Source organism: Phodopus roborovskii, unplaced genomic scaffold (genome assembly GCF_943737965.1).
Source record: "Phodopus roborovskii unplaced genomic scaffold, PHOROB, whole genome shotgun sequence".
In the NCBI taxonomy this organism is placed as follows: domain Eukaryota; kingdom Metazoa; phylum Chordata; class Mammalia; order Rodentia; family Cricetidae; genus Phodopus; species Phodopus roborovskii.
In genome coordinates this window covers 1,384,575-1,401,144 of record NW_026126412.1, presented here as the reverse complement: position 1 = coordinate 1,401,144, position 16,570 = coordinate 1,384,575, and the positions used below count along the sequence as shown (strand labels likewise).

At 49.0% G+C, this 16,570-nt stretch overlaps 1 protein-coding gene across 1 annotated transcript in view; it reads right to left on the bottom strand.

Annotated features, from left to right (window-relative positions):
• Nucleotides 1–1,192: 1,192 nt before the first annotated feature.
• The window catches only part of Slc9a3 (solute carrier family 9 member A3), a 41,424-nt gene continuing 26,046 nt past the window's right edge, over nt 1,193–16,570 (bottom strand). The window contains exons 2-16 of the mRNA XM_051182737.1: nt 14,318–14,620; nt 12,104–12,264; nt 10,345–10,423; nt 9,603–9,780; nt 8,706–8,926; nt 8,146–8,348; nt 7,531–7,620; nt 7,361–7,431; nt 6,219–6,348; nt 4,046–4,161; nt 3,374–3,503; nt 2,989–3,165; nt 2,703–2,775; nt 1,843–1,950; nt 1,193–1,446 (exon numbers count right to left, since the gene is read on the bottom strand). Of these exons, the coding sequence (XP_051038694.1) occupies nt 1,193–1,446; nt 1,843–1,950; nt 2,703–2,775; nt 2,989–3,165; nt 3,374–3,503; nt 4,046–4,161; nt 6,219–6,348; nt 7,361–7,431; nt 7,531–7,620; nt 8,146–8,348; nt 8,706–8,926; nt 9,603–9,780; nt 10,345–10,423; nt 12,104–12,264; nt 14,318–14,620 (2,294 nt within the window). The remainder of the gene's footprint in view (nt 1,447–1,842; nt 1,951–2,702; nt 2,776–2,988; nt 3,166–3,373; nt 3,504–4,045; nt 4,162–6,218; nt 6,349–7,360; nt 7,432–7,530; nt 7,621–8,145; nt 8,349–8,705; nt 8,927–9,602; nt 9,781–10,344; nt 10,424–12,103; nt 12,265–14,317; nt 14,621–16,570) is intronic.

Genomic DNA, 16,570 nt, shown 5'->3' with positions numbered 1-16,570 from the left:
GGAAGACAAGGGGTTAGAGGCTCCCAGTCCAGAGGAACACTGACCTACAGAAACTCAGCCCAGGATCCCCCCCCCCCTCACCCCGATTTTGCTGTTCTGTGACTTGCCCAAAACTAGGTGCTGGCTCAAGTGCAAGGAGGGACCCCTAACCTTCCACACCAAATGTCGGGCCATTTCCTGCTGTACACTACTGTACACCTGTGCACCGTGCAGCCAGGATCTGGATCACTCCCGATGTTCCAACACTTTCAAACCCTGCCCTTGATAGCAGCCCCCTCTACAGGAGCATCGGTGGCACACTAATCCCCTGGGTACTGCGCTCTACCCCAGACACCTATCACAAGCTTCTAGGCACACAAGGCTCTGTTTCAAAGCAGTAGAGTTTAAGAATGGGGGGGGGGGACCAGACCTTTAATCCCAGCACTCAGGAGACAGAGGCAAGATTTCTGAGTTCCAGGCCTGCCTGGTCTACAAAGCTAGTTCCAGGACAGCCAGGGCTACAACAGGGAAACCCTGTCTCAAAAAGGGGGTGGGGAGGGGGCAGCAAGGCCAGAGACAGAAGCAAGGAGTGGGTGAAAAGTGCCCTGGGGCCATGTAGGTTTCCTGACCCTGCTACATCTTTTCAAAACTGGCTTCTCTTAGGAAAGAGCCATTGTTTTTATACACATGCATACATGCATGCATACATGGTGATGCCAGGCCTTGCCAGCAGTCCTGGCCAGAATCTCCAATTGTAAAGGAACATGCTTCATTTCATGTCCCACTAGATTGATAAAAGGCCCTTTACAAGTGTCCACCAGACACTTCCCTCCCCCACAAAAAACCACTTTCATTTTCATCTGAAATGAGCATAAGACATGACCACAGAATACTATGGTTGCTATGTCCCCCAGGCTGGCCTCAAACCCTTAGCCCTCCTACCTATCTCTTGTAAATGCTGGAGTTATAGGCATACACCACCATGCTAGGCCTCAAATGTATCTGTCTACTACACATTAGCTAGAGAAGCAGACTCGAATGGGAGTCCTCCATCAATCTGCTAAGAAATATACATCTGGACAGATGTCCAAGACAGGGTCTACAGAGTGAAGAAAGCTGCTGGAAAGTCTGAAAAAGTGCAGGTCCAGGAGAGAGGCCTGAAGGCAGTAGCTAGGAAGAATACAGGTGTTAGAGGAAGAAGCCAGTTAGTTAGTTACATGTGTGTGGACTCAGGGGAAGCAGGTTGGAGCTGTTCCTCAGGGCCATCAGCCAGCAGGAAGGAATCCACTGATTTGTTGCTGAGGCGGAATGGTGTCAGACGGCGGAAGTTGCTGGGAGAGTTGGGGATCTGGAAACGGGCCCTCTGGGAGGGCACCACAGTCTCCCCAGGGGACAGCCAGGGTGGCACCCTGGATAGGATGCTGGGGTCCAGGTCCTCATCAGGGGAGAACACGGGATTATCAATTCCTAAGAGAAAGGGCAGCTGGTCAACTTCTAAGAAATATCCCCAGGGGAAGTAGGAGGCTGGGTAGGTAGGCTCTGTGCTGGGTGATTATGTCAACTGTTCTTGTGGCTACCACCTTCAGGGGAACCTGGATGGTCAGGCTTAGACACTTAACCCTCATCCCATACCTTTCCTCTGCATTTGAGACCCTGTACAACCAAGACAAGTTAGGCAACATTTCTGCTCTCCCAGACCTGGCCTATTCTTCCAGATATACTTGCCATCTGCTCTTGGGAGATATCTAAGTGGAGGAGGTGACACCTTCAAGACCTATACCAAGCCTCCCCAGGCCCTTGGTCCCTCCTTCAGTGGCTCACTTGGGGCAGGGACATCTTTCCCACTGGTTTCTCCTAACTCACCTGCCCCAGATTCAGAGGTTACATCCTTGGTGACACTGGCCAGAAACTCAATGCCCCCACTGGTCTCTTCGTAGCTGGTGGCCTCTTCAGGCTCTGAAAGTTCCAAATCTGGATAGCAGAGGGAAAAAAATATTTTGGGTAAGGATTACTCAAGTTCTTTATGGCTGGTGGATCCCCTTTCCCCCAACACACACACCATACACAAGCGGTTTTTCACAGAACCTGACCAGCCCAGTGTCCAAGTGGCTGGGGTCAGCTGTGCAAAGGCCTGAGGCACTCCTCTGGTGCTTCCTTTTGTGACCCCCAACCATACTTGGTCTTTGGGACAGTCTATTGGATAGGAGGGTCTGGGACCTCAAGGCCTACAATGAAAAGGATGGAGAAAGGCCACTTACCTTCTAAAGAAGATTGTGTGTGTGTGTGTGTGTGTGTGTGCATGCGTGTACGTGTGCGCACGCGCGCGAGCACACCCATGTGCATGCGTGATTGCATGCACGCAGGTGTGCTGAGTGCCCACAGAGGCCAGAAGAGGGCATTCGATTCCCTGGAGTTGGAGTTACAGGTGGCTTGAGCTGCCTTACGTAGGTGCTAGGAACTGAACCTGGGTCCTCAGGGAGAACAGCAACCTACTAGTACCACTATGAGCTGTCTCTCTGTCCCATGGGGGAGTGCTTCTTCTATGGGGGAGTGCTTCTTCTTGGTGGCACAGCAACAGGAGGGTCAGAGAAGAGCACTTGGAGTGCCTGGCCTGGTGGCACCGCCCCCACCCCCAAGGGAGTCAGAGTCCCTGAGTACAGCCACTGCTGGAGAGAGGCAGGAGCCCCTTCTGAGTCAAGCACATGCAGAGAAACAGCCCTTACCTTTCTCCTTGATGACAAAGTTGTGTGCCAGGTTCTCCATGGGAAGCTTCCCATTAGGAATGCTGCTGTTCCTCTGTGGACAAGTATGGGCTCTTACAGACGTATCGACACCCAGACCTCTAACTTGCTGAGGCTTTGTTTTCTGTCCTAGACCTCGAGGGTCTCTGCTCTGGTGAAAGGCTGTTCACCTGGTAGCTTGCTTGGCCAGCAGGACCACAGAGGGTTCTTTGACCCTTCCCAGTATTTAGAAGCCCACCCAACAACCACTGCCCCCACCTTCCCTCACCCGCTTCTGTGCACGCTCTCTCTTGTACAGCTTGGCTGCCTTCTTGTTCTGGTTGATGCCTAGCTTGGCTGACTTAAAGGACTCCAGACGCTTCCTCATGGTCCTGTGGAAGATCTCCTTGTCCTGCTTTTCATCCTCGCTGGGTGTGAGCTCATGCCGACTATAGAGATGCTTGTACTGTAGGAGCAACTGGCAGTCAGTGGGGCCTGTGTGGCCCATTGGGTCACAAAGCCTCCGGTTCAGCCCTTGTCTGAGAAGGAGGCAGACAGTGATTGCTCTAGGAGTGGGGCTAGGTTCCACCAGCCACAGCACATGAAGGGATGACAAAGGCTTACGCTGTGGGATGGGAGGGCATGCTCTGGGTGGCTCATCCCCTGGTACCCACCTCCTGCCGAGGCTTGTACAGGTACTGCTGCAGTGTGTGGTGGGTGACCATGTCCTCAGTGTCACGGATGCTCCTTCGCCTCTGCTCCAAGGACTGCATGTCCAGACACACAGTACTGACATTCTCCCTCCTGCATGGACCAACATGAGCCCAGGGGGATAGTCACACAGAGGTCTTCTGCTCTGCCTAGATACCTGATAGTCCCTTCCCACCCTGCTCAGATGATCTCCCAGGGCACCTGCTAGACTTCTGTATAAGGTTGAACCCCACTACCACCAGCTCACATCCCAACCTTGAATCCTGAGGCCCACATTCTCTTCTAAGCACTGAAAAGCTAGCAAGCCACCATCATAAGTGGCCATCAGCTGCACAGAGGCAGAGGGTATGAAATGCTGGACCAGGTCAGGCATCTGCTGCTATCCCTTCCTGCCCTCCTCCTCTCTAATAGCAGTGTACCACAAGCACAGTCCTGTTGACTGCTGAGTAAAGTTGTGCTTCCACAGATGGGGATGCAGGCATCTTTCTGTTCCCTTCTCCTACACTGGTCCACCCACATTCTCCTGATTCAGTTGCCTTAGGACCTGCAGAAAGAGCTAGTAGGCTTAACAGTCAGGAGAGAGAAGCTCTTAAGGAGTACCCTTTCCCAGAGAAGTTTATGAACTGGTCACATACAAGAGATAGGAGACAGATGCCTCCACAGTAGATGGACGGGGTGTGCTGAAGTCCACATTGACCATATTGTCCGTACTTGGGGAGCGGATGAAGGCCAGGGACCCACGACGCTCTCCCTACAAGGAGGACATAGACTCATTAGTACTCAGGGGTGACCCTTGGGCAGCACCTGCCACATAGAAGTCAAAAGACGTCAAAAGGCAGAGATGGAGCCCAGAGATGGAACCTGTCCAATGTCAAGTGACACCTCACAGCTCAGCAAGGGTCAAGACACAGATTAGGAACTGGGATTAGGTCCATGTAGAGGTCATTAAAGTGTCACTTGAGCAGGGCTAAGAGTTGAGCAGACAAAACACTAGGTAGAAACAGAATCTCTTAAAGGACACTGACAAGTGTAGGGTATACCACCCCAACTTGAATGTTGGAGAGAGGTGGTTTTTGTCCCCACCAGAGACACCAGCCCACAGGCCTTAGTTTGGATTCAAGCCAAAGCCACACAGAACAGAGCTAGACAGGAAGGAGAATTACCAGAGGACAGAAAAGCTGTTTCCTAGCTTTTCTAAATCAGCCAAGTGAGAAGCTTCTGAGAGTCACAGTCAACAGTCAACTATGGCCCCAGATAGAGTACCTAGGGGAGCTGTGCCAGGGATAGAAGGGTGATGGCCTATAAGGTATGATCCTCCCTTAACCATGTCAACACATCACTGTATTTTACAGCTTGTGAGGTGCTCCCTTGGGAGCCCTTAAAATAGGGTGGGATTGTGTGGATAGTATGGTGACAGGAAATGTTTAGGACTGGACTTGGACTGCCTACTCCAAGGCATTTAACTTATCACTGGTATGGGCTAGGAATTTTAGGTCTTTTTCTTCCAAATCCACTGTTCTTTGTATTCTTTTCTGCTATTCGTCCTCCTTAGGTGTGGATGGTCATCTCTCCTATATCATCGATGGTGCCAGACACTCCCCACCCCAAAGGGATGTCAGGAAAGAAGTCAGGTGACCCTTAGGACAGAGACTTAGAACTGAAACAGTGCTGAGGTTCCTGGAAAAATGGTCAAGGGTGGGGGGCAAGAATCTCGGAGTGGAGAAGGACTGATATAGACAAACCACACATGTAGGACTTGGAGCCATCTCTCCCAACAATGATGGTAATGATGGTACAAATCTCAAGACATTCTGGCTGGTGCAGGACCCTGGTGAGCCTCAGGGTCCTAACTAGTGTGAAGTCAGAGCTAAAGAGCCTCTCAGAGACTAAGAGAAAGTGACAAGTGCATGCTACCAGAGACCTCAGCCCACCCTTTCATTCTTATCCTCCATCCATGTCATTGTAACAAGGTCACCCAGGGTCGTAAAAGGTTGGAATTCTTTATAAATTCTGCCTAAGACAGGAGGCATCTCAGATTGAGCACCACAATATTACTTGGGTCGTAAAGGCCATGGGGTCATGTGGTGCCTGGTTGGATCTATGTCTATCTATAAAGGATGCCAAGGGGCCCAGAAAGGGGTGGGTGAATCATAAATGCACTATCCACAAGATAGTCACATGTTAACATGATTGTGTACATGTGTGTCTGTGTTGTTTTCTATGCATACACATGTGTTCATAAGTATACATGTATGTATGTATGTGCATACATGTACCTGGGTGTGTGTATGTTCATATATGTATATGTGAGCATTCCTATAGATTTGGGTGTGCATATCAAAGCCATGTGTATACATTTGTGTATGCTCATGTAAGGCTGTTCAAGGTTGTCAGCCAGTAGGAAGTATCTACCAACTTGTTGCTGAGTACAATGGAGTACAACATATATGTGTGAGTAGACTGATGCCCTGGGCCCATTACTCTCTATTTCCCAACTTTTTCATTTTCTTCAGGGAAAATACAGGCATCCAGACTCCTCTAGAGCCTAGTCACGATGTCAGCTCTACCAAAACCACAGTATCTAGATGGCCACTGTGCCTATTCCTCTGATTTCTGCGCGACAGGGAACTTTGGCATGCCCTATTCCCAAGTACAACTCCAAGTCTCACATGAGTTTTTGCAGAGAGCCATCCAAGCATAGAGCACAAGGGTCACTCACCACTGCCCTCTGCCCATGCCCTAGACCACATGTATTGTCTTACTTTAGCCCTCAACTTTAGCAAGGGGACAAACAGGATATTTGAATACCTCAGCCACATAGCTAATAGCATCCTTCAAATTCAGCTCATGGAAAACATTCAGAATCCGATCTCGAGATTTTTGAGCCGATCTTCTCATGAGGACTTTGCTGAGGAACTTCCTATCAAAATTGGACCACCTGGGGGGACAAAAGATCACATCAGAACTGGGAGTCTGGGGCTGCCTGCCCACAAGGCCAGAACAGGAAAATGTCTGCCAGAGCTAAGACCAACATAGGACCAGTCTCTTTTCTTCTGGGTTTTATTTATTGTGACAACCTGAAAGTGAGTTTTAAAGTGAAAGGTCTTTAGGCCACCTCAGATTTCACCCTTTGCTTTCTCCCATTTGACAGTGGCCAGCAGTGGAACTATATACCATTTTCAAGTGCCATGAGGACAGGACCAAGATTAACACACCAGCAACCCTAGTTCCAATTCCTGAGACATCCATGTCTAGGGTACATTGTTCAACGTAGCTCTGCAGCCTCACATGCACTCTAAGTAATTATCTCAAAACAGGTCTGAACAAATGTGAATTAAATGCATTAGTCATATAGTTTCAAGCATCACTTTATGTTACAGTAAAATATGAATGAGTGATTTCTGTTTCATAAACACGGTAATTTTAAATATAGACGAACACACCTTTCTGCTGTTAATGAATAGGGAAGTGGTTTATTTTCCTGATTTTTTAATTCCTACATTATTTAAGTTTACCTTTCATTGGTCAGTAAAAAGGTGTCTCTATGCCTGGGAAGATCAACGGACATAAGATTCAGGCCCCTGGACTGGTGGCTGCTCTGTCCTCTCAGCTAGTAGGAACTCTGTTCTTCAGCTGTTTGCCCCCTGGAGTCTAGCGCACACTTAAGCACTTGACTGGGAAGGGACCTGACAAGCGTCCATGCCTGTCCTCTGTTCACTCTCCCCAGCAAATATACTTCAGGGTCAGCCTAGGACCCAGGCAGCTTGGCTCTGGCTCTTTTGAATGGAGAGGTCCTCCAGAAATTGAGTTTTGTGGTTCTTGCATTGTGGTAGCACAACTGATGTGGCTTCCAGTGCTTTTAGTGGCCCTGTCTGCACGTGTGGGACCCACAGTTCTATGTTTGAAGGGTGACTGGTAGAAGAAGGAATGTTGCAGCTTAAGCTACTTACTTATCTCTGAGATAATTGTGTCCAATTTGTCCTGAGATGTCCTCAATGGCAGAGAGGATGTGGTCGAAAGCCTTTCAGAGGAAAGAAACTTAATTGGCTATCCATCCTCACCCTCAGCCTATCCCCAGACTATGCCTCCCCCAGGCTGCACACTTCCACCCTCTTCTTACCCGGCCATGTAGCTTCTCGTTGAGCTTCGGCTCACGCTGCTCACTCCTCTTCACCTTCAGCCACTGCACCAGGGGCTTAATGGTCAGGCCCTGAAAGACAACCTCACTAATTCTGGTGCCAGGCAGGATCCCCATACCCAGCAGGGCCTGCTAAGCCCAAACCAGACAGACATTAGATCTCTGCTCCCTCTGTAGACAGTTCAGGGACCCATGAATCCATTGGCACTGCCTTATAAAAAAGATTCCCCAAAGCCCCCATGCTCTGGATGTCCATATGGACATCAGAACCTCCAGGTATCACTTGGACCAGCCAGATGCAAAGGTCTAGTAGTAGGTGCTTGTCAGTGCCTGACCAATCAGCAGTCAGGAAGTAACTAGGTCTGTTCTCTTAAGTCCTGGCCAGGAACTAACACTTTTAGGGCAAATTATGTTATGTCCCCTGGGGGGCTACAGGAAAACCTACAAAATGCTCCTAATTACTAAAATTACAGAAACCAATTAAAGTCTGGAATCTAGACAGCGTCAACCTGGAGGGCTGAGGTAGGGCCAGCTGTTCTTAGGTAGGATGGAGGTTTGGACACCCCGAGGCAATGCCCTGGGCAAGCCGAGCCACACCTGAAAGATGACTGTGAAGAAGACCACAATGAGAGTAGTGCTAACAAACAGATTTTTCTCCTTGACTTTTTTCTCATCCAGAAGCACCACCAGCGCATAGGCCACCGCCCCTCGCAGGCCACCATAGGACATGACCACCTGGTCAATGGTCTCTAGCTGCACCATGCGGTAACGATTCAGGATCCAGGTCTGCAGAACAACACCTGTAGCGAGAGGTCACTCAGCTCCATGGCTGCTTTTCCCACAGCCATACCTCAGGGTTCCCTAAAGCCTTTTGACCCTCTGTCCCTTGGCTGACTATGATAGGCTGGGCAGTGGGTCTATCTCCAAGGGCACTATTGGCCAGGCCCTCTGTAGGATGAGGCCATAGTGCTGCTTTCACCCCAGCTTCTAGCTCCCATTCCTTGGTCCTGTCCCTTGGTGCCTCATTGGTCCCCATGCTGCACCTTGAAAAATCTTGGCCTTTATAAGATCAGTGGTTGGACTTGTTACTGAGCTGCCCTGGGGTCCTCGAATCTATGATCTAGAATATGGGAGCCTAGCGTGCCCCTAACCCTCACCAATGGCTCGGTATACAGAAATGAAGACCAGCGTCAGCAACACAAAAGCCGTGTTCCACGTCCAAATGAGGGGGTCCACAGCTGAGATGCCCAGGAACATGAAGATAATGGTCTCTGCTCCACTGGCCAGCATCTTCATGGTGTAGCGTACAGTGGTGGCCGACTGCTCTGAGATATTGGCCTTCACGTACTTCTGACAGCAGATGCCACAAAAGGTGATGCTGAAGAAGGGGCAGAGTGAGGTTTCTCTGCCTCTATTCAGGCAGCTGATGCCTCAGACCAGATGTTTCCAGGCCCAGCTCCTGCCATCCCTACTTCCTCTGGTGGCATTACTGGCCTCTGCATCCCAGAAGACGTAATTTACAATGGGTAGCCTTGTGTTGTGTGAACCCTGCTCTTTCTGAGGACCAATGCCCTGGTCCCATCTGCTCCCATGCTCTAAGACTAGATGTGGAGTTTTATTTCATTGAAGAAACAGCTGTCATACTAGGCTTTGGAGAAGCTTGGGGCCAACTTTGGTGCCAGGAGGCTCTTGCCTGAGTGTGAGGTTGCATGCCAACAGAGGCTCTGATAGGGTTTCTGGACAGCTCAGGCCACAGCACACACCTGCCAGTCCTCTCAGTAGGCACCTGTCTAGTCAAGGACAATTTTGAGGACTTATCGACTTCTTATTTTTAAAAAATTAGAGGCAGATAGTGGTGGCATATGCCTTTAATCCTAGCGATCAGGAGGCAGAGGCAGGCAGATCTCTGTGAGTTTAAGGCCAGACTGGTCTTTGCACACAGGAGCACCTTCTTTCAGGGTTTGAGTGTAGGGGATCTCTGGCACATCATCAGCTAGGAAGCCACCTACCCAGCCCAGCCCACAGCAGAAGATTATTCCTTGAGGGAGACTTACGCCAGGATGGCTGACAAGGACAGCATCTCGGAGGTCAGATAAGACAGGTAGGAAATGACAAAGACGAAGCCAGGCTCGATGATACGCACATGCTTGGTGAAGCGAGTCACCAGGGACAACAGGAAGGCGAAGATAACACCCACCAGAGTCCCCCCTAGGCTCACCACGAAGAAGGACACTGTGAGAGAAAGGAATGAATGGTCCTTTGTGGCTGGTGATGTAAGTGAAACCGACCAGGCTGGCTGGTCATTCCTCATGGAGGTTCCTGGTAACTGCTCACAGGAATGCTGAAAGTTTAGGAAATGAGGCAACTTTGCTCTCAATTAGAAAGTGTCTGATCTCCAAATTTAGTGCAGGAGGCAGAGGACAGAAGCATGGTATACAGGAGACAGGACCCCATGGTAGGAAACATTGCCTTGGCGTCTCTGCAAGCTTGGGTCAGGAGCAAGGTCTGAACCCTGTGTCCTTATACAGTGTCCATCAGTCCTTGCTTAGGGAGGTTTGGGTTGACTGTCCATACCCCTTCTCAGAAGCACACACAGAATCCCCCAGAACCTTCATCTAGTAGTGTTTAAGTGGTGTTCTGGGAAAGAAACCCAGCCTGATAAGTAACCAGAATATAGCCTGGAGACCCCAGGATAGTAGAAGCCCCAGGGATTCTATTCTAGACAGGAGACAAGCCTCTATACTCTTTTACTGCTAGATCTGAGACAGGCTAGGCAGGAACCCTACCAATACATACCTATGCCTTTCACACAATCCACGCCAGTCACCTTGTCACCACCCAGTGTCACAAAAGACTCAAAAACATTGTACAAGACCTAAGGGCACAGAAGACAGGAATATATCTGGTCAGCCCTGCATCCACACTGACCCCTCCCTGTCCAGTGCCCCCTCTTTTCTGGATTTGGGCCCCAGAGTTGACACCTGAAACCTCTAAAAACCCTTGTAAAGCCAGCACAGTGGTCAACAGGAAAGGATCAGAAGAACCAGCAGTGGGGTATGCAGACAAGCGGGTGTCCCAGAGCTAAGGAAACAGGCCCAATCACTGACTCTTGTTCTATGCTCTTGTAGACATGTTCAAGGAACACATGGTTTAGGGACAACCATGATGGGCACCGAGTCTGTGATGCTGAACTTCCTTGTGAGGATGAAGGTAGGAAAGGCATGAACCATGAGGGCAGGAGGTAACACTTGGTCCACAGGAGGCCTCGGGGCCACCGTGGCTCAGGAAGGCTGAAAGTTATTTTCTGAGTTTCAGACTAGGTCTCAAATGGACCCTTGGGACCTCCTGCACACACAGTAATCTGATATAATGCACTCTGCAGTTCTTCTGCACCTAAGGGAGCATAAGACATGGGGAATTTCTTAAGGACCACAGGCACTTTCAAATGGCAGAAGAAACCAAACACACTTCCTCGGGTGTCAGTTAAGTGCTCGGGCCCATTCTTACCAGTTAATCCCTCATCCCCTCCCACAGACCTGCCATCTGGGGACAGGTTTTGAAATTTCCATAGGGCTGAACTGAAGTAGCAGCAATGCTCATGTTTCATGAACCTGCTTCTTGTTGCCAGGGTGAACGCAACCTCATCTTTGTAGAGACCTTATGCTAACTCCACTGCATGGGTCTGAGAAACCCCGGATGCCATCAGGGGAATCTTGACTTGCTAAAGGAGCTGAACATTTTTCCTCCACTTACATGTTGAGTCCTGACCACAAGACCTCAGAATCCAGCTGTTTGATACGAAGTCTTCAAAGAGGTAGCTAAGGTTGATAGAGTAGATCTTGGGGTCAATAAAGTAGATCTTAGTGTATAGAAAGAGTGCAGGACACAGACACACAGACGATGACCATGTGAGGACACAGAGGAGACAGCATCGGTAGGTCAAGGAAGGGGGCTTCCAGAGCCAGCTGCCATTCTTGGTTCTTAGCCTTTTCCACTGAGACAATAAATTCTCACTGTGTAAGCCCCAGGCTTCTGTGACACTTTGTTATGATAGGCCCAGCTGATCAATGCAATTCCTGTATGAGTTTGTTGTTTGTTTATTCACCTGTTTCTTAGGAAATAGTATGTAGTAGCAAGTGTGGGTCCAAAGTTATATACCTCTAAGGGGATGTGGATATGGATGGGGATTTCAACAGGGCAACAATACCTCCAAAGGCATGAAATGGGTGGTTCAAAGATTATAAAAGAGAGAAATTGGATGAAGCTGAGTTAGGGAGCCAGAAAAAGGTCAGAGCCTGTCTGCTTCCCCTTCCCAACTCATACTCCAAGGTCACTGTGCCAGTAAAAAGGGACAGATGAAGGAAACACCTTGCAGGGTGTTGTATATCCTAGGTTGCAAACATGGCTGTAAAGGGAGACCATGTATAGATAGTGATCCTCTTTCTAGCTTATCTATCTGAGACATATTGGAAATGCCCACTTGTCAAGGTATCCTAGAACCCCCAAGCAAGTGAAATGTTCTGTAGCTACCCCAGGGACCCTCACCATCACTCACCACAGTCACTGCATCATTCAACAGCGACTCTCCAAAAACAATTATGAAAAGAACTTCATTGACATGGACTTCCTCAAATACAGCCAGCACAGCCACAGGGTCCACAGCAGCAATGAGGCTACCAAAGAGCAGGAAATCCAGCAGTCCAATCTTCAGGTCACCTGCAAGAGATGTGGACCATGGGACAAGGGCTAGCCACTTGGCGTCTTCTGTCCAAATCCCACATCTACCAAGTTCCTAGGAGAACACAGGCATCAGGAATAAAGGCTAGACACAACTCTTCCCAGGGCTACCCAGTGACAAAAAGAATCTCAGAGACTGGAGCTCATAGTCAGACAACCCAGAGTGTGTAAAGCTACATAGTTCCCCATGAAGTACTTCACTCTCTTTTGAGCTGGGGCAGGACTTGCCGTCCTTTGGGAAGAAGGAATGAACCTTGGGAAGTAAGTACCCCAGGTATCCAGTGTGCCCCAGGAAAGAGTAGAAGTGACAGATTGATCTCTGTAGTGACTTGAGCCCCATATGTCTGTGATTAAAAATCATGCTGCCTCCAATTAGGACCAGAGCCTTCTGGAGTTTCCATTTAGAAAAGGACCACACACTTGACTGCCATACTATATATGTCCTGCCCAGCTTTACAGAGCAAACTAGCTTCCATTCCGGCCTTGAAATGCCTTAGCAGAACCAGCCTCTTGTTCTAGAATCTTGACAGAATGAGTACATTCCAAAAAGAAGCTGGATCCCAGCAGATGTACAGTCCATTGAACCAGGGCTGCCCCCTGCCTGGACAGTGCAACCACACTTGTCTTGGGCCTGGAACTGATGACCTGAAGGTTACTGGCCTAGGCTGACTCTCCCAGTAAGGGTGAGCGAACTCCAGCTTTGAGACTGCCCACTGCCTAGGCAAGTCTGAGTGTACCATCAGCCAGAGTCACAGAGGAAAGGAGCTCATGGGATAAGTATGATCTTTCTGGTCAGTCTTGACCATCTAGGTCCCAATGGTGGAACACAGGCCAACATCCTGTATCTATAATGGGAGAGTCTGCAAGCAGTGATATACTGGTTATTAAAAGACACTGTGGCATAACAATTCTTCATGGCATGGTAGGAAGATGGGCCTGGATGTTCCTGGAGATTAAAATGCTCTAGATTTTGGTGACCATTTCTGATCTAAGCACATTTGCCAAAGTTCAGCTATTTAAAGGCCCGTGCTTACACCATAAGTCAGTTTGTTAGAGGTTTCCCTATGCACCCTAAAAACAGCTCCAGGAACATCACATGCTGGGATCTTATGGGTGACAAGGCTGTCGAGTGAGGGCCAGTGTGACCCTTGAAGGGTTACAGGTATTAGATTCCAGAAGTCCCTGCTCTGTATCCCAAGACATCTCTCCAGGGCCAGAGGGAGCCAGACATCTTAGATGTGTCCCATTGCCTTATGACATCACCAATGTGACCAGTAGTATCCACCCCAGAGCAGGATGCCTAGAGTTTTATTAGCCATGCAGGTCCTTACCATTGGGGTCTCTAATGATGCTAGACAGCAGGGACCCAAGGAGCTCCCTAAAATGATAAGATCCCAAGCAATTGATAGTCCCTGGGTTTGCCGCTCCCTGCTTCTCCTTGGTCTTTAGTAGATGTGCCAAAGGGAAAGTCCTGACTCTGAGTCCTCCTGTGAATACCTACTCACGTCTGCTCAGACATCACCTGCTGTCTCCCAGCTAGAAAGATTCAGCACAGAGTATGGGATGTTCCTGAGAGGTAACCAAGGCTAAGTGAAGTAATCACTAGCAGACTTGAACAGAAACAGCACAAAACCACTTAAGACTTTGGCATGTTCAACTCTAATTCACTCATGAGTCTAGGAGCAGTCCACTTTCATCTCCTTCTCCCATGGGGCTTGAACAGCTGGCTCACGCCATTCTGGCAACTATATCAGGAGTAAGAACAGCTGTCTATGCACACTTACCCATCCTGCTGGTCTTTGCAATCACAAATCTGTTGTAAACATGACTCAAAAGCCTTATCTTGCAAATGTCCCGAGGAAGCTAATTATAGACTGAAGCTTCTTACAAATCCCAGGCTATTTACTTAAGTAGTTCCCAGAGACACAGCCCGTCATCCTTAGCTCCAACCCTTCTATGTCTGTGAGCTGCACCTTTACCTTGCCTCAACAGAGTGACTTGAACTCACCCAGAGGACAATATATAAACTTACCCATTATGCCGCTGAGGAAGACACCATAGAGGGACAATCCTGTGGTGGCTGCATTCCATATGGTGCCAATGACAGCATATAGCAGAATGGTGCCCAGGTTACCAAAGAAGAGGCGATTGGGCATGAAGTATCCAGCATCCAACACAATAGGGGGCAGTAGGTAGAAGAAGAAGAGCGTGGGTGTGAGCGTGAAGGAGGCAATGTGGTCAGCTGCCCAGACGATGCCACCCAGCACCAGGCCCAGAACGATGAGCAGAGCACTCTCAGGAACAATGCTGGTGACCTTGTGGGACAGGTGAAAGACTGTGGGAAGGAAAGAGGATCAGGGAGATGAGAGCCTATAAGGGACCACAAAGGCAAAGTGAAGATCTGGAGACAAGGTCCCCCAGAGGAGTGGAAGGAGTCAGGGGCAGACGCCACCCCCAGCAAGGCATCCATGAGTTCAGGGTAGTCACTGATTTCTTGTAAGCTTGAATATCAAGAAACCAACTAGTTTTTGCCTGGGGTTTTGAAGACCCTTCCTGTAGGAGTTACTATCAATGGTTCTCAATCTGTGTGTCACAACTCCCCAAACCATTGGAAAACACAGATGATTACATTAGAATTCATAACAGTAGAACAATTACAGTTATGAAGTAACAACAACAATAATTTTATGGTTGGGGTCACCATAACATGAGGAACTGTATTAAAGGATTGCAGCCTTGGAAAGGCTGGGAACTACTGTTCCTTCTGGAGATGAATCTTTCCTGCCCACAGCTGGCACATATAGACAGAGCCATGGCCAAGAGCTGGATAGAGCTCAGCCACACCAAGCCAGTGTCTACCTTATGGAATCTCCATGTTCACACAAGGGTAACAAAGTATGTGCACCGGATGACAGAACCTCCCACCTTATGACAGACTTCACAGTTGGAGGCTATATAGCGATTGAGAGGGAGTTGGGCAGATGGACATCCCTTGCCTCCCAGGAAGGTGCCCCCCGCCCAGCCCAGTTTGACCTGGCTGTGCCTGAGGTTAACCCTGTTGCACTGCAGTCACCTTTAGGAAACCCATGCTCCTATGTCCCCCATGATTCCTTTTGGGTCACAGCCATCTATGAGCAGTAGCTCCTACAGCAAGGGTCCCTGAAATGCCAACTAGTTGGCTTCCTGATACTCAAGCTTGCAGAAAACCTGTGACCACTCCCATCAAGTCCCTCAGTCCCTTCAGTCTCCTCAGCCATCATCAACCCTGCTAGACCTTGACAGGTGCTCAGCTCTGTCCTGTAAAGAGACACAGCCATGTGACCATGGGTCTTGTGTCTGATTTGGACTCATAAGAAAGGTGATCTAACTCCTATGTTAAGCCTGATTTTTAACACAATTGAATGCTGACACAAAGGGCTTCCTCCTTTGGCTTAAGCAATGTTTTGTACAATCAAATTTATTCATCAAGTCTGTTACATTGATGATACATATCTCTGAAATCTAAAAAAAAAAAAAAAAAGAAAAGAAAATAGCTAGTGTGTGTCCCCCAGATCCCCACCCCCACCTCCAAACATCCAAAATCTTGCTTAGGACAGAAAAAGCATTTCCTGGTGGGGTTGATGTGGTGGGGACAGGATGGTTTTAGACCCATCCTTCTCAACTGGATAGCCTTGACAGGGCTCCCTGGCTGGTTTCTCCATAATAATTGCAGGGATTGCAGGGATTAGGTGGGCCCCTCCACCCACGGGGCGGAGGTTGCAACTGTCCTTAACCATGACAGTCTTGAACTACATACATATGGCGCATATACGCTTTCCAAGCCTGGACAGAAGCAAATGTCATATCACGTTGGCATTTCACTGTCAATCTACTAGCCTATCACTAGAAATCACCAACATAACTGAAACCCTGTTGCACCATCGGTTACCGCCGGTAGTCACCAGTCCAGACTCTGAACTCTGGGGAGGGTCAGGTTTTAGCTGGCACAGACAGAGGGGTTGTGCTTTGGGGGTTGGAAGGACTGCCTACCTGTGCCCCACAGTTGCTTTCCCCATCCCAGGTACACATTTTACCAATTTGAACCAACTTTCTCTTCTCTGAGAGCTTTTGCTACTATCAGGTGGAGTTAGCAATGGGGTCTATCCTGTACTACTAAAGGCTTGGCAAGGCCACAAACATGCTATACTTTCCAGACCATCTTGGGTGCCTGGGACAAGTGTATCAGAGAGAGTACCAGCTCAGAATGAGGGAAGCTGATGAAGGGGGGGTTGCCAGAGAAATTTCT